The 22,890-nt window shown below is 44.4% G+C and overlaps 1 protein-coding gene across 4 annotated transcripts in view; it reads left to right on the plus strand.

The window, feature by feature from the left end:
• The window catches only part of FER (FER tyrosine kinase), a 213,106-nt gene that overhangs the window by 182,758 nt on the left and 7,458 nt on the right, over positions 1 to 22,890 (plus strand). For all 4 annotated transcript variants that reach the window (XM_088129770.1, XM_088129773.1, XM_088129772.1 and 1 more), the window contains one exon: positions 16,666 to 16,820. In XM_088129770.1, the coding sequence (XP_087985896.1) occupies positions 16,666 to 16,820 (155 nt within the window). The remainder of the gene's footprint in view (positions 1 to 16,665; positions 16,821 to 22,890) is intronic.

The following is a 22,890-nucleotide window of genomic DNA, read 5'->3' on the forward strand; positions in this document are numbered from 1 at the left end:
CAAACTGGGAGTCCTCTTGGATTCACAGCTCCTGCTCAAGGAATAGGTGGTAGTCGTAGCCAGGATAGCTTTTGCACAAATATATTTTGTGTGCCAGTTGCATGTATTCCTGGATCATGAGACACTGCTCAGTCATTCACACCTTAGTCACCTCTCAGTTGAACTGTTGCAACGTGCTGTATATGGGGCTGCCCTTGAGCATTTGGAAGCTTCAGCTGGTCCAGAATGCAGTGGCATGTGCAGTTTTGGGTGCAGTGTGGTACACGCATGAGACATCACTGCTGAGTGAGCCGCAGTAGGCTTCTGGGTGCAATTCAAGGTATTGGTTGTCCCTTTTCAAGCCTTACATAGCATGGGACCAGGTTATTTGTGAGACTGCCTCTCTCCAGTGGTCTCTGCCCTCCACACCAGATCTGGCAGAGGGGGTATGCTCCAGGTACCATTAATAACACAATGTCATCCAGCAGGTCCCTGGAAACATGCTTTCTCTCTTATGGTGCCTGCCTTTTGAATAGCTTCCCTCCCTGAAATACAAGCAGCCTCTACTCTATTGGCCTTCGCAAGGTTGTGAAGACATGGCTCTTCCCCAGTCATTGGGGATGGGACATTAGTTTGGGAGCACTGGCCGAACATGTGCATGGGCCTAACAATTTGTGTTTTTATTGAGCCTGAGTATAGTTTTAATTGGTTTTTGCCTTAATGTAATTCCTTGTTCTTGTTCATTTGTCACCCAGAGTTTTTCAGGCAGATGGGTGGCCATATAAATTGGATAGATAAATAAATAAATCAGCTGGCATTGCTGCAAGTAGAGAAATCCAGAGTATCTGTGATTAGGTCTTAATATAATACCACTGTAAATAAAGTCTTATCAAACACAGTGCTGTATTACTGAAATTGGACAAAGATAGGACATGTTTTCCAACTGCACAAAAGAAATTAGTTAAGACAGAGAAGAAGTTGAATTGCAGACCTTTGTTTCAAGATATAAATGAATTATAGGAAAAAGCTCTATTCATATTGTAGTCTCACATTTCAATTCTGCCCATTGGAACAATCGTAAGGGCAGAAGAAATTATATAAAATCAAGAGAGAGAGAGATGTTTATATTTGTGGAGACAGAACACAAATATGTACTACAATGAGTAATAAAAATTGCATCAAACAACTTGAAAATGTCAATATACATTATCTGGAGCAACTGCTTCATTCATAAGAATAACACCAATGTTTGAGAATATTTTTGAATACTTTATTAACCTTCTTAATATAACAGTATCCTCTTCTAATTGTATGAACAGCAGGTGCAACATATACCTTTACTCTGTTGTTTTAGAGTGTATAACAGAGAGAAGCATTGCCTTAACTAGCAGCTACTAATAAATATGAGGGCATGGATTAAGGAGAGATGATGCTACAAACGTGCTGGAGATACAGATTTCTAGATCTCAGAACAGTAGCCATACTCACTAGGGCCATATCCACAGACCTGCTTTGCCATGGTCCCCTTCCATACTGGAGTCAGCAGAAATCCTGCCATCTAAAATCTTGCTGTCCTTGCATGCTCATGGCAGACATCCAGAACATCCTGAGCTGCTGTCCACAGAGCTTTAATGGGCAACATTCTAAGCAACAGGATTGGTGGTTCTGAAATGTCAGCGACACCCATCCTCATCCAACATGTGAAAAGCCGTCCATCTCCAGTTGACAGCTTCTGCATTTTTTTTCCTTTTTCCTGTTTTCTCATTAACTTCTTGAACTGTTAATCCTTGAGATAATTGACCTAATGACCACTAGGTGGCAGCAAGAGTTCGCTTTTCTTTTTCTTTTTCTTTTTCTTTTTCTTTTTCTTTTTGGCATCTCTTGGCTACCATCTGTTGTTTAGTTTTGTGCAGTTAAGATGTAGTCAGTGTTTAAATGCTGCTGAAGAGCTGGAGTCTAAGAAAGGTTAGCTGTGAGGATCAGTGCTGGAGTTGTAAACTGTCCTAAGAACACAAGATGAAGAGAAGAAGCAAGGAACCAGGACTTTCTTGGAACAGCAATCATAAGGAAGGGTATTCCAAAACACAATCTACATAAATTGCTGCATCCTTCAGGTACACTTTCAGTTTTGCAGGTTAAGCCAGGGAAAGGCTAGTCAATTTCAGGGTTTTGCACTCTATAGATTAACCATTGAAATTGTGACCAATAGATGGCAGCAAATAATTATCTTGGTCACCAGTGTTTGAGATGCAGATGATGGGCAGCTGTTGAAATGCTGGAGTTTGAGAAAAGGGTTAAGCCTGTAAGCCAAGAAAGGTTTGCCAATTTCAAGACTTTGGATTCTCTGAGGTACCCACTGAACCATACCATTTAAAAAGGGGGGAAATGCTGCAGAAGCCAGAATTCCAATCTCCCATGCAGCCAAAACAGGATTTGCCGGGTGGATGAAGGTTAAAGGATGTGGTCCAACAGGACATCAGCAGAACCTACTGGAACCACAAGTTTGCTGTCACAGAATATGTCATTTCAGGCTACCTCCTGATGTACACTGTTTGAATATAGCATCTTGAGGCAGGATATTAGGAAAAACTGTAGGAAGAGACTAAGATAGAGACAGAGGCATGTGGAAAAATAGTCAAAAAATAGTCAGTGGACCATCTTTACACCATTGCAAGAAGGCTGTGTAGATTTGCCCTAGGTAAAGAAGTAACATAACTTGGCATAATTATATTCGACACACCATTTTCCCAGTTTGTGTACATACAAAATACAAGTATCACAGATACTGATTATTGGAAATAACTGTAAATATAGTGGAAAGCTCTATTGGTTGATGGAGATTATTCTGAAATAGTTAGGATTAGAGGTATCATTCCCAGTTGTACATCACAGGCCCAACAGGAGATGCAAAAGACCACCTGTCCTGGCACTCGCCAGGGTGCAGATGGGAAAGAAGCAAGCTCGGACACAACCCAAACAAAATGGAGTAGCTGTTAATTCAGATACTTTCTGATTCCAGGATTGTATCATATCTGATTCTTAATGGGGTAATACTCCACGAGAGCAGGTTTTTAATCTGGAGATCCTTCTGGCTTGAGGAGCAGGTGGAAGTTGTGGATAGGGAAGCCTTTGCCCAGTTTCATTTGGTACACCAGTTGCAACCTTGCCTGTACTGTATTAGGATGTACTGAGAATGGTCACTCATGCCTTTGTCATCTTCTGATTAGATTTCTGTAATTTGCTTGCATGGGGTTGCCCTTGAAGACCACCCAGAAACTTCAACTCATCCAGAATGAGCGGCCTGAACACTTATTGGCTAGTCTGCTATGTTAAATGCTGTTGCCAAAGCTGCATTGTTTCCAGTATGTTTCTGAGTGCTGGTTGCTACCTTTAAATGCTGTATGGCTTGGGGGCTGGTACCAGACAGACTGCCTTTCCCACATAGTTTCTCCAGATGGCCAGAGAGCACCTACTAAGGGTCCCCCCCAACAGGTGGTGTGGCAGAACGGAGCTTGACAGCAAACATACTCAGTGGCAGCTCCCCTCCTGTGGAACAGCTTGCCTCCTGAAGAAAGGATGGTCTCCACTTGTGTCCTCTGGCTAATAAAAACATGTCTTCTCTGGAAATTTTTTGGGGACTTACACTCCTCCATCTCTTTTAATAATTTTTATTGAGAATTTGTACTTGAATAAAATAAAAAATATATAAAAGAAGGGGGAAAAAAGAAAAAGTGCAGGAAACAATACAATTAAAGGGAAAAAAGAAGAAAATAATTTAAAAAGTGACTTCCGACCTTCATTACAGTAGTTACAATCAAAACTATCATCCCTCCTCCCTCTTAAACATAACCATACTCCCTTCGTCCTCTTATTCAACATTTTTTTCAATCGTCCAATCTAAAAATCATCATTTTAGCTTTTTCCATTTGCAGCAAAAAGTCCATAAAAGGTTCAGTATTCTGCAAAACTACTTGTTATTTTATCTTCCATTGTGGGTATTTCAATATATCTCCATTTTATACACACATAATTATCTTACTGGCTGATGAAATAGTATCCTCTTCTATGAATTTATCTGTCATAAACAAATATATTTTTCTGGAGTGGTCCAATAATCCTCTCTTCGCTTCTATAACTTTCAGTCCCTTTAGTAATAACCATTTTTTTTATTTCAAATTTGAAATCCGTAAAATGGAAGTAAAAATAAAAGAGAGGCTTTTTTCCCCCATGTCCATAACACTGTAGTCCCTTTCAGCACTCCGTACTTCAGTAATCACATGATCTTCTCTGAATTTCATGTTTCTTTTCTTGTTCTACTTACCTCTTTGTTTAACACAGGCAATCAGCTTCCTTAACAAATTTAAACATTCTTCTTTCCCACGGAGATATATATTATCTGTTTATTTAATTCAAAAAATATTTTAAATGAGGCAATATTACAAATTTAACTGTCCCTTTAGTCCATTTTTTAATTTTCTTATTCCAAAATCCAAGTATTTTTTTTTTTTTTTTGGCATTTAATTCTTTTTTAAATTTTTGTAACTGGTTCCTTCCTCTTTACTTTAATCTTTCCCAGATCAAAGGTACACTCACCCATGTGGCTTGAGGTGCTCTGCTGCTCTGAAGGTCTCTACACTTTAAATTTGGTCCATTTAAACGTGCTTTAGAAAGTGGATTGGGCAGACCCAGTGTCCTTTAAACAGACTTCACACAAGTCTGTAAGCATGGGGTCTTCTCCCACGGCTTCTGGTGCTCTATTATCAGGTCACCTGCAGGGTCCCTCTTTGTAGATTTCTCATTGGACATTAAAATACATACTCATGGATAAGCCAACTATTTTAGATTTCAGAATACACGCCAAAAATTGGGTTTGGCTTGGATGAGTTTATCCATGCATATACTTTTTTAAAGTACTTTTATACCCTCACAGATAAGCCCATCCACAAATAAGCCAACCCTCGAATTTTTATATAAATATATATATAATTTTTATTAAAACTTTAAAAAAGACAATAAAAACTAATATAAAAAGAAGAAAAGAGAAAAAGAAATCAGAGAGCAAAAAATACAAGAAAAAGAAGTTAAAGAAAAACAGAAAAGAAAGAAAAAAGATACAAAGCAGTGGCTTCCGATATTCTTCACAGCAGTTATAAGTACAATTATATTTTAACCTCTCTCTCTAATGTTACATCATAATACTCTTCTTTCTATAATCTATCCTGTCTAATCATCAAAATCAGAAATCACAAGTGCATTTTTTTTCATTTTTACGCAAAAAGTCAATAAGAGGTTTCCAGTCACCAATAAGTGTAGATAGTGTCTTTTCTCTAATCAAAGAATTTAGTTTATCCATCTCAGCAAGATCTGTCAGTTTCACCAACCATTCGTCCACAGTGAATAGTGATGAATCTTTGCATCTCTGTGTATATAATAGTCTCACCACAGTAATCATATATTGAAATAATCTTCCATGGCTTTTTTCTAACTATTTATCCATTAGTCCTAAAAGGAAAAGTTCTGGCTTCAATTGAATATAATTTTTAACATCCTCTGTATCAGTGTGTAATTAAATCCAATTTTTTTTTAGTTTTTTTACATGTCCATCAAGCATAATAAAATGTTCCTTCTTCATGTTGTTCACATTTCCAACATACAGGTAGTCCTCAACTTACAACTGCTGGAACTGGAATTTCCATCGCTAAGTGATTCAGTTGTAAATCCCTGCAGTCCCCATGCTGTTGTTAACTGAATCCATGGTCGTTAGGAGAGGCAACTTCCTGTCAGCTTTCCACAAGCAAAGACAGTGGGGAAGCCGGCAGGAAGTTGCAAGTCCAAGGCCTGCAGGCAGATAAGTGGCTGCTGCCAGGTGGGGGAGGGAGTGAGAGGGTGTGTGGGGGTATGAGGGAATGTCAGGGAGGGTGCACAAGGTTGCAGGGGGGTGCATGATGTGAGATTTGCCCCGTTCGACAGAGAAACTCTCGTGACACGTGTGGTTCACAAAGAAGGTTTACTCATGCGTAACGTAGTAGTCACAAGCAAAGCCAGGACTGGCTTGGTACAATTGCATCACTTGTTATATTCCCCCCTTCCCGCGCTTTTTCCCGCCTCGTGATCGCGTTGCAGCTGTGGGCTATTAGGCCCCCCAATGTCCCCCCTGATCGTTCATGATGGCAGGGTCGGTCAGAGTCCATTGTCCTTGATTGCCAGTCCCCCTCCGGCTGGGTTGGTCCCTCCCTGCTACGTGCAGACCCGCGGGTTCTGTGCTGCGTTGCGATCTTGTTTCGCTGCCCTGCGGCCCCGTTCCTTGCTTGCTCGCGCCGTTATCAGTTCATAGTTAAAAGCTTCCGCTGCGGTTTTCCTGTTTAGCTGGCCGCAGGTGGCTCGTTAATTAGCGGCGCTTTCGGTTCCTCTTTTCCCCGCTAGCTACCGCCGGTGGATTCCGCGTGGTCTGGTTGCGAGCTTCCCTGCAACCCCGTGCTTCCCTGAAGCCTCGTGCTGACCGAACCTGACATGCCGCCCCCCTGACGACAACTCCCCCCCCTCGGTCCTATTTCGGCTTCCCGGGGTATTTACTGTAAAAGTCCCGCACTAGGTCCGGCGCCCTTATGTGGGTTTTACTCACCCATTCGCTGTGGGACTTGGGGAAATGTTTCCATTGCACTAGGAGCTGGGTCTGCCCCTTGTGCCTCTGGGCGTCCAGTATCTGGTTGATTTCGAAATGCTGCTCCCCCCCGACCATGATGGGTGGTGGTACTCCCTCCGCCTTGTGCCAGGCGTTCCCCGGCTGGTGCAACTTTAGCAGGCTGCAATGGAACACCGGGTGGATCTTCCCGAGGCTTTTCGGGAGCGTCAGCCTGACGGTCACCGGATTGATGACCTCCGAAATGGGGAACGGCCCCACAAACCTCGGGCTGAGTTTTTTCGATGCCTGGTGCGTCTTTAGGTTTTTGGTTGACAGATACACCTGGTCCTCCACTTCCCACTTTTCCTCGGGGAGCCTCTTGCGGTCCGCGTGCTTCTTGTAGTCGGCTTTGGCTCTCTGCAATGCCGCGTGCGCCGCTCGCCGGGTCTCGTCGATTTGGGCGAACCAGGCGTCCAGGGAGTTGATCTGGGATTCCGGCTGAGGCAGCTCCGGCATGGGGACGAAATCTCTCCCGGTGGCTACTTTGAACGGAGAGAACCCGGTGCTCTTGTGGACGGCGTTGTTGTATGCCACCTCCGCGAATGGTAGTAGCTCCGCCCAATCGTCCTGTTGGTGCCCCACGTAGCAGCGCAGGTACTGTTCGAGCCCCCGTTCAGGCGTTCCGTGGCTCCGTCCGTCTGCGGGTGCGCCGCGGAGGATAGGGCTTGTTTCGTCCCCACCCGCTTCAGGAACTCCCGCCAGAACCGCGCGATGAAGTTGCCGCCCCGATCGCTGACGATACGTCGAGGTGCGCCGTGGAGTCGGTAGACATGTTGCACGAACAGTCTCGCCAGCCCCTCGGCCGTGGGGACTCGCCGGCACGCTACAAAGTGCGCTTGTTTGGAGAATAAGTCCGTGACCACCCAAATGGCGGTCTTCCCCTTACTCTCCGGGAGCTCCACTATGAAGTCCATGGCGACCTCTTGCCAAGGGCCGTCGGGTTCCGCTACCGGCTGGAGTAGGCCTCTAGGTTTGCCTTTGGCTCCTTTCGCTGTTGTGCACACCGGGCAACCCCCCGAGTACGCCTCCACGTCCTTCCGGAGCGTGGGCCACCAAAACTGCCGCCGGATTAAGTGGAGTGTCTTTACGAAGCCGTAATGCCCCGCGCTCCGGCTGTCGTGGGCTCTCTCCATGACCTCCCGTCGGCAGCCCTCGGGCACGTACAGCTTTCCTTCGTGCCACCACAACCCCTCTTGGCCGGTTAGCGCCTCTCGGTTCTGCTTGAGCCAATCGTCCCGCTCCGCCGCCTCCGCGAACCCTTGCCTTACTTCAGACGCCGCGTCCTGTCGCTCCCCCTTGGTCTGGCTTCGGGTCACCGCCTTTGCAGCCAGCCTGCTGGCGGGGATGACGGAGTCCACGATCTCCTCCCATAGGCTGGCGTGTTGGGGCATGCGAGACAGTCCATCCGCTAAGAAGTTGCGCTTCCCGGGGATGTGTTTCAGTGTGAACCTGAACCTCCCGAAGTATTGGGACCACCGTGCCTGTTTGGGGGATAGCTTACGCGGGGTCTTCAGGGCCTCGAGGTTCTTATGGTCCGTCCACACCTCGAACGGTTCAGTTGCCCCCTCCAGTAGATGCCTCCACGTGGCCAGCGCCCACTTGACCACGTACGCCTCTTTCTCCCACACCATCCACCTCCTCTCCGTCTCGGTGAATTTGCGGGAGGCGTAGGCGCACGGGTGGATGGCCCCCTCCGGGCTGGGTTGGAGCAGGACTGCTCCCGTTGCCACGTCTGATGCATCCACTTAGATTATAAACCGCCGGTCTGGGTCGGGATGGCGCAGGATCGGCTCCGCGGTGAACCGCTGTTTTAGTTCCTCAAACGCCCCCTGGCATTCTGCAGTCCACGCGAGTGCCATGCTGGGCTTGGGGTGTTTCCCAGTGCCCTTGGTTTTTAGCAGGTCGGTTAGGGGAAGGGCGATTTGGGCGAAGTTCGGGATGAACTGACGATAGAAGTTCGCAAACCCTAGGAAGCTTTGGAGTTGCCTCCGGGTTCGCGGCGCTTCCCAGCCCAGGACATCCCTTACTTTCGCCGGGTCCATCTCAATTCCCCGGCTGGATATTCGGTAGCCGAGGTAGTCTAGTTGCTCTCGATGGAACTCGCATTTCGAGAGCTTTGCGTACAGCTGTGCCTTCAGCAGTCTCTGGAGCACCGTGCGCACCAGGCTCACGTGCTCCGCCAGGGTCTCGGTGTAGATGAGGATGTCGTCCAGGTAGACCAGGACGCCCCGGTAGAGTAGGTCGTGCAGCACCTCATTAATTAGCTGCATAAATACCCCGGGGCCCCTTTTAATCCGAACGGCATCACGGAAAACTGGTAGCTTCCGAGCGGGGTGTTGAACGCCGTCTTCCACTCATCTTTTGCGCGGATCCTAACTCTGAAGTAGGCTTCGCGCAAGTCCAGTTTTGTGAACACCCTCCCCTTCGACAGATGCGACATCAAGTCCTTCATCAGGGGGAGGGGGTATTTGTACTCCGTGCTGATTGCGTTCAGCCCCCGGTAGTCTACGCACATACGGAGCGAGCCGTCCTTCTTCTCCCGGAATAACACCGGGGCCGCTAATGGTGACTTCGCGGGTTGGATGAATCCCCGCGCTAGGTTCTTGTCTATGAACTCGCGCAGGGCCCCCATCTCCCTCCTTGACAGGGAGTACATTTTCGGCTTAGGCAGGGTCGCTCCTGGCTCTAGCTCGATGGCGCAATCACTGGGCCGGTGTGGTGGGAGCTGGTCGGACTCCTTCTCCCCGAACGCTGCCGCCAGGTCTCGATACTGCCTCGGGATTCCGCCGCCCGTCGGGGGTTCCCCGGGTCCGGCCCCTCGCTTTGCGGTCGCCTCGCCAGTCGCCGCTGCCTCCCCTCGCCTCGGGATCGTGGCGGGTCTCCGGGGTCCCGGCGCTGCTGCTGCTGCTGTTGCTGTTGCCGCCCGGGTCTCGGGCCCCATCTGCTCTCGCCCCGTCTCCCGGTGTCCCGGACCCTCCGCTTGTCCGCCGGTGGTTGCGGCTGCCTCCGTCTCCACGGCTCGGTCCCCTCTGCTCTCGCCCCTCGCCGGTCTGTCGACCCCGAACCGCACTGCCTCCGCCGTCCAGTCGACTCGTGGGTTCCGCCGCCGCAGCCACGCCAAGCCGAGTACCACCGCGTAGTCGGCCACCGGGACCACCACGAACCTCAGTTCTTCCCGGTGACTCCCGATCGTCATCTGGACCGGCTCGGTGTAATACTGAGCTGGCCCCCCTGCCAGCGTGCCATCTAACTGGCTGAATGAAATGGGCTCCCGGAGGCGCCTCAGCTGTAGCCCGAGCCCCGAGACCACCGCTGGGTGCATCAAGCAGTGGGTGCAGCCCGAGTCCAGTAGCGCCCGTAGCTGCGCCTCCCCTCCGGATCTCACCCCCGGACGTGTATCCTCACCCGGAACGGTGGGCAGTCCTCGTCTCCTATTGGGTCCGCGCGCCTCGACTCACCTGCTCGCACTGGGACGCCGTTCAGTGCGAGCGCGCCTCGTTTCCCGCCGGCTCCGAGTCCTCTCCGGAGGATGCTGTCTCCGGGGTCGACCACCCCCGCGTCCTTTCTCGGTCACCGCCGCCACTGCCCCCTTCCGCGGTCGGTCACCGGTCCTTTTCCCGTTCGCACGCGGGGTTTTGACTTCGGGCCGTGGTGGGGCGCCTTCCCGCTCCGTCGGGCACTGCGCCGCTCGGTGGCCTCTGCCTCCGCATCGGAAGCACAGATTCGGGGCTCTGGTCGCCTCTCGCCTCCCGGTGGACTGCCGTCGACCGCTCCGTCTCTCCTCGGGGGTCCTCTCCCTCGGCCGGTCCCTCGCCTGGTCCCGTCGTCTTGTGCTCTGTTGGATCTGCTGCCACGCCGATTCCGCCGTTCCGGCCAGCCAGATCCAATCCTTCACTGTGGACGGGTCGTCCCGCCCCAGTGCCCGTTCCAGGATCTCTGGGTTGAGTCCCCTCTTAAAATACTTCACCTTCAGGGACTCCGGCCAGTCCGCGAGCTTCTTGGCCAACCTCCGGAACTCCAGGGCATATTCCGATACCGATTTGCCCCGCTGTCTGAACTGTAGGATGTCGTCCTCCGCCCGCTTGGCGCTCAATGTGTCCTCGAATCTGTCCCGGAGCACCTGCATGAAGTCCGGGAAACTCCGTAGTTCCGCCGCGTTGGCATCGTACAGCCCGATCACCCAGCTGGCTGCTTGGCCATCTAGCAGCTCGGCCACGTAGGATACCCTGTCCTCGTCTCTAGCGAATAGGTGACCACCCCTCTGCATGAACCCCTGACGTGCGTCAGAAAGTGCGGCAGCTGTTCGGGGTCCCCTGAGAACTTCCCAGTGATACCTCGAAGTCTCAGGGCGTCTGCCGCCCGTTGGTCCTCCGACCGGGGCGCCGTGGGTGGTGCCGGCGGGGGTGTCGGACCGCCCCCCCTGTCGCTCGCCTCCTCGTTCACCGCCGGTGGCCCCACTCTCTGTAGTAGGGTCTGGAGCATCGCCTCCACGGCGTCTAGGCGTCGCTTGACTCTCTCCTCTAGTCGGGCGAATTTCTCGCTCCACTCACGGTTCCGGAACCCCGAACCCCGGGTCATCGTAACGCCTGAATCGTCTGGTCCTTGGTTCACGCCCATCGACCACCGCTCGGATGGAGTGCGCCCGGCCCTGGCCGCTGCCCCGTCGCTCCCGGGCGGCTCCGACCGCCCTTCCGCGAGCCTGGATCCCTCGCGCTCCAGCTGACCCACGGATTCCTCGTCGCTGGTCATGCCTGTATTGAGAAAGAAAACGCTCCTCGGTGGTACCGGGTAGCGCTGACGGTGAGTCCTGGCTTTATGTGAGATTTGCCCCGTTCGACAGAGAAACTCTCGTGACACGTGTGGTTCACAAAGAAGGTTTACTCATGCGTAACATAGTAGTCACAAGCAAAGCCAGGACTGGCTTGGTACAAGTGCATCACTTGTTATATTCCCCCCTTCCCGCGCTTTTTCCCGCCTCGTGATCGCGTTGCAGCTGTGGGCTATTAGGCCCCCCAATGTCCCCCCTGATCGTTCATGATGGCAGGGTCGGTCAGAGTCCATTGTCCTTGATTGCCAGTCCCCCTCCGGCTGGGTTGGTCCCTCCCTGCTACGTGCAGACCCGCGGGTTCTGTGCTGCGTTGCGATCTTGTTTCGCTGCCCTGCGGCCCCGTTCCTTGCTTGCTCGCGCCGTTATCAGTTCATAGTTAAAAGCTTCCGCTGCGGTTTTCCTGTTTAGCTGGCCGCAGGTGGCTCGTTAATTAGCGGCGCTTTCGGTTCCTCTTTTCCCCGCTAGCTACCGCCGGTGGATTCCGCGTGGTCTGGTTGCGAGCTTCCCTGCAACCCCGTGCTTCCCTGAAGCCTCGTGCTGACCGAACCTGACACATGAGAGGCACCATATGGGTTGGGGAGGTTGTGCAAGGCTGTGCAATAGGTGCTGCATGGGGGTGAGGGTCAGAGAGGGTATGCAGGGTATGCAAGTGGCTGGTGTGAGCACAGAGGGGCTGGGGAGGGTGCACAGTTGTGGGACACTTACCCCAATGACTTACAAACTTCCCTGCCGGCTTCCCTATTGACTTTCTGGAGAAGCCAGTAGGGAAGGTTGCAAATAGCAGTCACTTGATCATGGGATGCTTGGCAACCGGTTGTAAGTGCAAACGGGTTGCCAAGCACCCAGATCACGATCACATGATCGTGTGGGTGCTGGGATGGCTGTAACTCTGAGGAGCAATCATAACCACCATTGTTCAGCACCTTTGTAACTTCGAATGGTCGCTGAGCGAATGGTCATAAGTTGAGGACCACCTGTACATACGAAATGCCTTTATACATTCTAGACAATTTCTTTGGCATTACATACCAATGATACATCATTTTAAAAAAAAATTTCTTTGAGTTCATAACACAATGTAAATGTCAACCCTTTTAACAACATATTTTCCCTGAAGATGAAGTCCTTCAGAATATATTGAAAAACCATAAAAAAATGTTTGAGGTTCTGCTTACCTGTAGGTGGCATTTTATATTGTAGTTTTATTATGAAGTTTGAAAGTGTATTATTTACTCTTATTGCTATTTTAATATTTGTAATCAACCATGAGGATTGACACAGTAGATAAATTCCACAAATAATTTTTTAGAACAGTTTTTGTTGAAAATTAGTTCATTTGGACAGTATTGCACATTTTTGACAAATTTTCAGGAATCCTAAAGACAAAGATTTGCCTTGCCTTGCCTTTTGTTACTGTCCTCTTATACCTTTTCTTATGCCCTGATTCAGGATCTTTGAATCAGGATCACTTAAATCATGGAATTTGAAGCATCGCTGCCTCTTTACTGCTCTCTTTCACTACCAGCACAAGCAGAATTGTTTCTGGTTTTAAAATGGAGTCTAGTTAGGAAAAATCTCTGAAGATTATTAATCAGTATTCTTGGTGGAGTTTCTTTTTGCAGATCATCCCAGACTAGAGGTGTTTTTTAAACATATAAAAGCAGCATTTCAAGTTCTAAATTTGGCTTGACTACAGAAGTTGTCGTTCTAGCATGAACATCCCATGTCACTTGGATGTCAGCATCCATGTTGGTACCATAAGGCAAGGAAAATTCTTTGCCCATTTTCTAATCAGTACTGATTCCAGCAAGTATACCTTACTTCTGTTTAGATGACATAGTGTCACTAATATGTCCTGGAAGAGCTTAAACCTGTTACTGAATACTGAGGAAGTTGTATTCTCTCTCCACGAGGCTGAATTTACATCCACATTGAAGTCTTCCAAGATAATTAAACTTCTCCTGGCTAAGCAAGAGAGAAGGTTGCTTAATATGGGCATATAGGTCATGAATGAATAATAGCTGTTTGAAATTAAAGCTTCAGTTTTACTTTCTTACATTTCTTTGTAGTTTTTGAGCCTGTCATGAAATCTTCCTTTGAGTGGGCAATTTGCCTATCCATAGCAACACAATATTGTATTTTAATAAGTATGAAATAATGTTCCATCCCTTCATTTAAAATGTGCATATTTTTTGAGATGTTAGTTCAGTATCATCACTCAAACTAGTATAATTTATCACCTTTCATTAGAATGACTTTAGTTTATACCTAAGAAAAAACAAGTAAATCAATGGCTTGTACTCAACTTGCATATAAATAAAATTCCATTTAAAAGCCTGTATAATTTATAATCTTAATCCTTAAAGAAATCTTAATTCTTAAAAACATAATTCATTATAGATGCATAGCAACCTATCTGTTAGTAACATTAGCACAGTTGATGATGAAAGTAAATGGCAAATTCTTCGTACATCTTTTTTTCCAGGAATTACTATTAAAGCTATAACTATAATTCTCTGTATTAAACACTTGTGTACAAATAGCTTAACATATTTCCTTTGGACAGCTGTGCCCATAAACAAAGGAAAATTAAGCTCTTCTGGAATGCTTTTAGAGATATTTGAGTTGAGAAGAGTTTCTCTACTGCAGTTTTTACCAAGCCTTTCTGCCTTTGATTTCAGATTTCTATTTATTTTTTAGCTTTGCTTGTCAGCAGCATAATTCTCCAATTATTTAAATCTGTGAGAGCTGCAATAAAGTGATAGGAAGTTGATCCTCCAAGGCTCTGATGATCAAAATACATTAATTACTATGATCCTAAGCCACAACCTTGAGGAACATGGTCTTAGTTCAGTGATGACAGCATCGATTAATTTTTTTAAAATATAGGAAGGGACATTTTCCCATAATTGTTTATAGTTGAATCCAGGTGCATTTTAAAAGCAGTTCTAGGTTTTGCTATGACATGCTTTTAGTGTGATTGTGCTTCAGTTCCAAACATTTCTTGATTGATTGATTGATTATGTATTAGATTTCTACTCCCCCATAGTAAAAAGAACTCTTGACAGGACAAATTATGCCTAATACAAATAATGTAGATCTGCTTTTGGGATGGAAGCCATTATGGTTGCCCTGATAAAAGGCAACAAGGAAAAAGGTTTGGAAGATGATTCCACTTTTCAGAAAAGCAATAGTGATGGTGGCTTCTCCCTCTTCCATTCCTCATTGTAGACAGACCTCTCCACTTGAGGGCAACAAGGAGAGGTGTAACTAACATACTTTCATCCTCCTCCTAGAACTGAAGTAGACTTTTGCAAGATTTCACAACAGTTGAACAAGACTAGAAGCATCACTGAATTCAATAATGCAGTGAGATTTATTGCAGGGCAATCAGATATAATATTTTGAGTTTTCATCAGTCTTTCTTGTTTTCCTGCTTCTCCATCCTGTCTTAATCTTTCCTAATATATCTACCTCTTCCCTTTCTCCTTTTCTTCATCTTGTTGCTGTTTTTGATGAAGGAGAAAAGGGCATGACTGTGAGTATGAGTGTGAAAAAGAATGCTTTGTGCATATACATGAAGGTGGAGGACCATTTTTATGGTTGGGATGCTTTATTTTACATGTAATTAATTTTAATCAACAGTTTATTCTATTAATTATTTAATTTTTGTCTTAAGTCTGTTTTGGCGGGGGGGGGGAATATGGCCTGTAGCAGTGTATATACACACACATAGGTACACATTTATTTTGGGAAGAGAGAGATCTTCAACATTTGATTCAGCTGGAATTGGCAAATCTAGATTAGCAAGTTTGCACAAGAATTTTGTACATGTTTTTATTCTTTTTGGTCGCCGCCACCTCCTCCTCCTCCTCCTCCTTAAGATCATTTTAAAATCAGATTTTAATTCCTTTCAGGTAAATACAGTATTATAGAACACCAGAGTGAATTTCTGTTTCTCCCTGTCAGAAAAAGCCTACTGTTGGCTATCTTACTTCGATGACTTTCAGATTGGATTATTTGAATCCTCTCTGTGTGATACTGCATTTGAAAACAATATAAAAGCTCCAGTTTATCAGAATGCAGCTTGCAGACTACTAAGAGTAGATGTTCAAACCAAATCACACTGATTTTGGAAGAATTTCATTGGTTGTCTATTCACTTCAGAATTTATTTCAAACTGTTGGTGCTTTCCAATAACATTGCTTAGGTTTCAGGCATCTGTTGGATCATTTGAAACTCTTATCTGGGTGCCTTCACCATTGGAAATAATACAGGAGATAATCTGGAGCTTATTTCCTATGGAGCATTTCCCTAGGGAGACCTGCTATTTTACTACAATTTCAGCATCAAGGAAAAGCCTTTTTTAGCTTTTCTTAGAAAGGCCCTCTGTTGAGTATACTCAATAATGAAAATGTGTTATGAATCCCTAACGGAGGTGGCATTTCTTGTGTTGGACAGTAATTCAAAAATATTCTTCAAAGGGAGATTCAACCTAGTGCCCTCCAGATGTTTTAAATTATCAACTTCCATCAGGTCCAGCAAGTACAATCATTATCAAAGAATGTGAAAGTTGTAGATCAAAACATATACTTCCAATATTTTCTGATACATTTGATCAAATCTTTCTTAAAATGAGCAATACACCAAAGCTTAAGAATATGGTCTTTAAACTAGAAAATACAATTGGAATATCAAGAGACAAATGGTTGACCTTTAAAGGACATATCTCATTAACAATCAATAGTAAAGAAGAATCTTTTGGAGTAGGCCACTATAATAAATCTAATACATAATAAATATATATTTTAAAGTATAAACTTAGGTATATTATTTCTTTCTCTTCTGCATTAAACAGTTGTGAGAAGCTGGGCTGGTTTCTACATCAAGCCTAATTTGTTTCTCTTCATTGTACTGGAAATAATCCTCAAAAGTAATGTCATCTTAGTATGTTTTTTTCCTTAGATGCTCTCATACTGTTGGTGCAAAAGCATTTTATTTTCCAGGAATTATAATGTATTGCACATTTTTTTTGCTTCCCTGGTGAATTAGGGTTTTTTTTTCCTGGTACAGAAAGGATGAGGAGATTATTTTGGCCTAAACTCATTTAGCTTTTGAATATAAAAATATTGTTTCCATTGTATTGGTATAAAGGCTGTATCTTTTCCCAATACAGGGACCTTGCTGCAAGGAACTGTCTAGTAGGTGAAAATAATGTTCTGAAAATTAGTGACTTTGGGATGTCTCGTCAAGAAGATGATGGAGTATATTCATCTTCAGGATTAAAGCAAATTCCAATCAAATGGACTGCTCCAGAAGCCTTGAACTATGGTAAGGAAATAATACTGCTATCAGTTCTTTGTCCAGCATACATTGTTTGACTAAGACAGTATGAATAAAGTACTTAAAGATACTTAAACACCCTTGGAATCAAAACCTTTAAAATTTTAAAAATTTGGAGCCCATGAAATACTAGACTTCGAGCCCCTCCCTTTTACACCAATTGATCTAGACTGAAAACTAGGTATTCAAAATGGAAGACTCAAAGAGCCTGAACTAAAATTAAAGATGTATCTAGAAGATACATACTGGATACAAAATACTTCCCGCTCTTATTTTTATAAAAACCACATTCTTCTTTAGATAAAAACACATTTCCCTTGGTAGACAGGAAGCTGCTTTTATTTTTGAAATGCTACTTTCCTTGCTTTTTGTTCTCTCCACTTCTACCAAACTGCTGTAACAATTACCTTCATTTCAGCTACACAAAACATAACAAATAAACCAAAAAATCCATTATTTCCTAGTTCTCGAAGTAATACTGTAGGATCCATTTTTTCTTAGCCTCTGTTTTCTTTCTTTTAAACTGTTACTTATCCCTAAGATGTCTGTCTTCCTAAGCTGCAACTATTAAACCTACTCAGGAGCCTGTGATGAGATACTTTGTCAAAAGCTTTTTGAAAATCCAGATGAAGTGTCAACTGGATCACCTCTGACAACTTGCCTGCTCACATTCTCCTGTACCTACCCTCTCAAATAGCACCTACTTCTCCAGACATTCTCCTCCTGCTTCTCAGGTATGGCAGGCAGGAAGTGAGATGGAAGGAGGAGAATGTCTGACCTGCTGCTGATGCTGGGTTCACTAACAGTTGGGCCCATCGCCAAGCAATGGAAGGGAGCCACTGGCAACATGCGCTTCCTGTGGGGGGAGGGGTGCTAGCTTGGGATGCTGTCATGTCTGGGTAGTAGTCATGAGGCCCTGGGCCAACAGGCAGGCAGAATGCCTCCTCCTTGTCCCTTGGCCACAGTTGCTTGAACAGTGCTTTTGTATCACTCTCCTCAGCCTCTGCAGCCCCACCACCATCCTGCCCATTTTTCATTGCTTGCCTGACCTCATGAGTTCAGACTGCAAGGGAAGGATGCAGGAATATGTGCAGCTGATGATGCAGCCAGGAGCAAGAAAAGCAGAGCGGGCATAAGAGACTGGAACTGGCAGCAGGCAGTGGACTGTTGTGGGTGAGAGGGCCCCTCCTTTGGGGCCCCCACTCACTGACCCCTTAATCCAGCCCTGCCCAAGGAGGTGAGAGCTTAGGGGTTGAGCCCCCCCCCCCCCGGGCTGTGGCAGGCAAGAGATAGAATCCCATACACACTGTTTCCCCACCGCTCTCACAGTAAGAGACCTCAGCCACATGAGAGGAGGAGCATTGCCAATGGCAAATGAGGAAGAGCTCTCTTTAGCCACTTTTAGGGTATCTATATTAGCAATGATGGCAATGACAGCTCCTGTCGCTCACCAGTAGTCTGTTCGGATGCCTGGGCTTGATACAGAAGCCACATGTCCACTGGGTAGGAGTGATGGAGGTGGCAGTTTACAACAAACGTGAGTCACCCTCTTCAGTAGTGGAACAGTAAACAGCAGTCAGTAAAACTTCTGCCTGCTACTCTGCTACCCTCTGCTAACCATTGTTCAGCCGCTGCCAGTTAGGATCCCCCGTAAGGACACATGCACATACACCGTTTTTGTTTTGTTTTTAAAGATTGAAGGCCCAGAGGACCCCCAAGGCAGGCACCTCTACTGTTTTTCCTATATTCATACAACTGACCTGGGAGTAAGGCAGACTCCCGCTCCAGCCTATGTCGAGTGATTCCAACTGCAGCCAAATGCAGTAACAGATGTTTTTAGACTTGTTCCATCTACTGTTGGAGGAATGGGGCAGAGTACACATTCCAGTTCCCCTGAATTACAAATTTGGAAGAGGACTGTTGCCCTTCCCTTTTGTCCCTGACTGTGACGTAAAAATGTGAAGTAAATCATGAACCACAAGGCTTTTGTGGTTCCCTTAACCTGGTATGCTCTCCCAAGCTTGCATCACATGGAGGAGTTGTCATTAGTACCAAAAACACACTTTAAGTTGCTGAGGCCTTTGAGACCTTCAGATTTTCATCATATTGCTAGGCTATCTACTGCTCCTTTTTAACTTTTTTATAACTTGCTATTTATGGTATTCCACTTTTTAAAACATATTTGATCATAAAAGCCCTAAAGAATTTTCTCTTCGTGTGTTTATATCTCTAAATTTAAAAAAAAGACTGACTGACTGACTGACTGACTGACTGACTGACTGACTGACTGATTATTTTGGCAATTGGCTTAGATAAAAACCTAAGAGTGAGCAATTAACACATTGTGATTGATTAAAAAGTAGTTTGAGGTACTGTATTCTCTGCTGTTGTCTGTTAAAACAAAGGCTCAGTATTTTATTGCAGAATGCAAATGGCCTAACAAAATGGCCTGAACATTAAAAAAATAGAATAAGGCAGACTGTTCTAAAAAAGAATGGGAGAAAAGGGAACTCTATCAGTAGAAAAGAAATTAAGAAATAGTATATGAATTTTTGTTTATGAATGGAGAAACAGATGCATATTTCTATAAAAGAAAACACCAAATGGATGTTACCTCAGTGTTCGTTAGTATTAAGCACCTTGTATGCATAAGGATACAGTTATGTTACTCAAGTTAACTTTCCATTAAACTGTAAAGTAAAATGCAAATAAGTCTGTTTCAGAGAAAGTGAGTTTCTTTTCATTGCATCATCCATTCCATCACTAATAAATACTTTTAGGGTATTACTCAGGTTTTCAGTGACATTGTGGCATTACTTGAAAATACAATAATTCAGCCTTATGTCACTTCAGAATCTTGAAAATTTAGTAAATCTGTGCTATTGGTTATTTCACAGAGACTGGCTTTACACAACATACTCAGTTCAGGGCAGGGGCAGCTTATTGTCTGCAAGTACACTAAAATACATAAAATAAATAAAATAATAAATAATAAAATAATAAATAAAAATAAATAAAATACTAAAATACAGTGTTGAGGCATGAAAAGAGCAGTTTGAACCTAAAACTATATTGGGGTGATTACTAGTCAGATATCCTCCCCTTAATTAGTTTTGTGTTTTGTGACCTAGAACCCCAGCCAGTCTTCCTGGATGAAGGTGTAGACTTACTGAAAACTTAAAAGCACTATCAGAATGGTATATACAGTCCACCTTCTGTTAAGCTTTCAGAGGAGAAGGATACATTGTGTTATGTTACATTATGCCCCCATATATGGGATTTTATATGATTCCCACACACCCGTCTTGCTGGAGAGGGGGGGAGATAGTTCTCTATTTTTATGCAGTATATATCGTCAGTGAAACCAGTCGTGTGGTCTCTTTTGGTAGTCAGTGTAACTGAAAACTCTCTTTTCCAAAACTCATTGCCATTGGTTGACAGCCATAGAGTACAGCTCCACAGCACTGATTGGTTGTATCTCCCAAAATAGCAGCCATTAAGCCAATTAGTGTGATGGTGTCCAGCCTGTGACTGAGTTAATGACTGTTGAGTTAAATGAGTTTTGAGAATGGAATGGAGACACTGAGTCATTTACCCACTTGGAATGCTAAAACTTTCATTCCTACTCCCAAGAGAAAGGGGAGAGAAAATGAACAGTGATTGGGATGTGCAAATCCAAGAAACAGCCCTAATTTCTTAACCAAAGCTGGGAGTTTAAGGAGCAGGCATCTGCTTCAGGCCTACATTACTGGGGGGGGGGGGGGTAATGTTTTTATAAGCATGCACTTCTGATTAATCCATAAAATCTAATATAGGAATTATTTAAATATACACTTTTTGCAAGTCAAAACTGTCACACCTTTCTGATTTTATATCATTAGGAAGCAGTACCCTGGGTAAGAAATATAAGAAGCCTTTCAAAATATTATAACAGGAATTGGCATTTAAATACATATTTTGTTTGATATCTGCATGACTGAAACCTTAAACACAGTACTAGGGAAGTTATTTTTGTGACATTTGGAATAAAACACTCTCCAGTCCAAACAGCAATGTTTCATAGTTGCATAAAAGCTCTTGGCAAACCTTTGTTTGTTATGGTCTCATTTTTTTCAGCATACTGTCTCAATTTTATGTATCCTTAATGCATACCATAAAAGTTTTAGTACCAGCATCCTTTGAAGGTGCCTATATAGCAGCCTTCCACTGGGTACTCCTCAAGGTTTCTGTGTTTGAGATTTCTGGGAATTGAAGTCCAGCTTCGGGAATGTTATCATATATTGTACTGAGAAAGATAATTAACTCCATATAACTTACTCTTTTTTAACAAAAGAATTGTTTCTAATTGAGATTCTTGAATATCTTAAGTAAAAGATGCTATACTATTAGATGTTAAGTCCAAAAGAAGAAGAGGTGTAGAGTTACAAAAGTAATTGTATTTCTGGTAGCACAGTGAATGCTCATAATTGCTCTCTACTTACCAGATAGGCTAATTTAAAGCAGCACGGGTTGTTTAAATGCAAACAGAACGTTAAGAGGTTGGAACAATTAATGTAACTGTGGCCATCAGTACCATTTATGTGTATTTCATTTAGACTGGTATATCACAGGATTAAATTGTAAGTTAAATATTTAGCAATTGGAAATTGCAAAACCAAAAAAAAAAAAAAACCAACCCAAACCCAAAAGTGATTTTCAAAAACTGTTATGAATTATTGGACCTCTTTTATATTAATTGTATCCATCCATTTATGCTTTGTTATTTCTGAAAACTGTTTAAATCTCCATATAGAAAAATTAATAATCCTGATTACTGTCCCAATGGGCCATCTTTTGGTAATTTGGTAAGATTTTGAGAGAGCATCTATTATTAATCTGTACCTGGTAAGATCCACATTTCATATCTGGATGCTCACCATCATGCCTTCTAAAACCTCCCTCTTTTTCCTAATCAGCTTGCTGATCTCTGGTTCCAGCTATGGGGAGACAGATATTGCATTGGTAAAAAGCTTGGTCCTGCTCTGTCCCAGTAATTCTGGTCAGCATTGCTTGTTACTGACAGCCCAAAACTAATACGCCATAAAGAGTGTTGCTGGGAGAAAAGAGATAGTAACCAGCCTTCCTTGTCCAGCATCTCACACAGTATTCTAATGGCAGTGGGAAATGAGCTGCTAGACATTTGATCATGTTGATCAACAAACAACAAGGAAAATGAAGGGAGCTGCAAATGGAGTTTAGGAGTGGGGAGGTAGAAAACAGTAGATTGCTAAATAGTCTGCAATTCATAATTTATTTTTGGGAAAAAAATCAAAGATAAAAAAGATTTTAGGGTAAACCTTACCCAGAATTTAAGCTCTGGCTTTGCTTTGTTTGTGTAGGCCAGTGTTGTCCAAACTTGGCCACTTTAAGATGAGTGGACTTCAATGAGTTGAAGTCCACTCATCTTAAAGTGGCCAAGTTTGGACAACACTGGTGTAGGCTCTTTTCTAGAATAAGGCTCTTGTCGTGCTAAAGAGCAGCATGCAGATACATCTCTGTTTTAAGACACTTACAAAACATGCAACATTTAAACAAGACATATTTCATTTGAGTATTGGATATTCCAGCTACTCAGATGTAGCATCTTCTATATCCAGCGAGATAAAGATTGGCATAAAGGATTTTTCCTTTCCAAAGGAACTTTTGAACTTCACTTTTCTATCTGTATGGCTCCTTGTTGCTGTTCTCTTGCTTCACATGAAGCTGCTTTGACTTAGTATTCCTAAGCATTGTTTTAAACAGCTTTTGTGACAATGTTTTAATATTTTAGAATGGATTTTTAAGCTATCAATTTGTTTTGTTTTAGTATATGAGCACTGGAAAATGGCATCAGTTAAGGATACAGTTAGGATTGTGAATCACAGAATTATAGAGTCAGAAGGGACCACAAAGGTCATCTGGTGCAAGCCTGCACAACTTGTAAAGGGCCACATTGATAAATTCAAAATCATAGCAGGCTTATTCTTATTATTAGCTTTTAAAAGACCTGAGCCCCTAGTTGAAACCTCCAGAGATGGAG

This window comes from Python bivittatus, unplaced genomic scaffold (assembly GCF_059951505.1).
Source record: "Python bivittatus isolate LINGU-HERP-01145 unplaced genomic scaffold, Pbiv_v1 ctg000850_np1212, whole genome shotgun sequence".
NCBI classification, from domain to species: Eukaryota; Metazoa; Chordata; class Lepidosauria; order Squamata; family Pythonidae; genus Python; species Python bivittatus.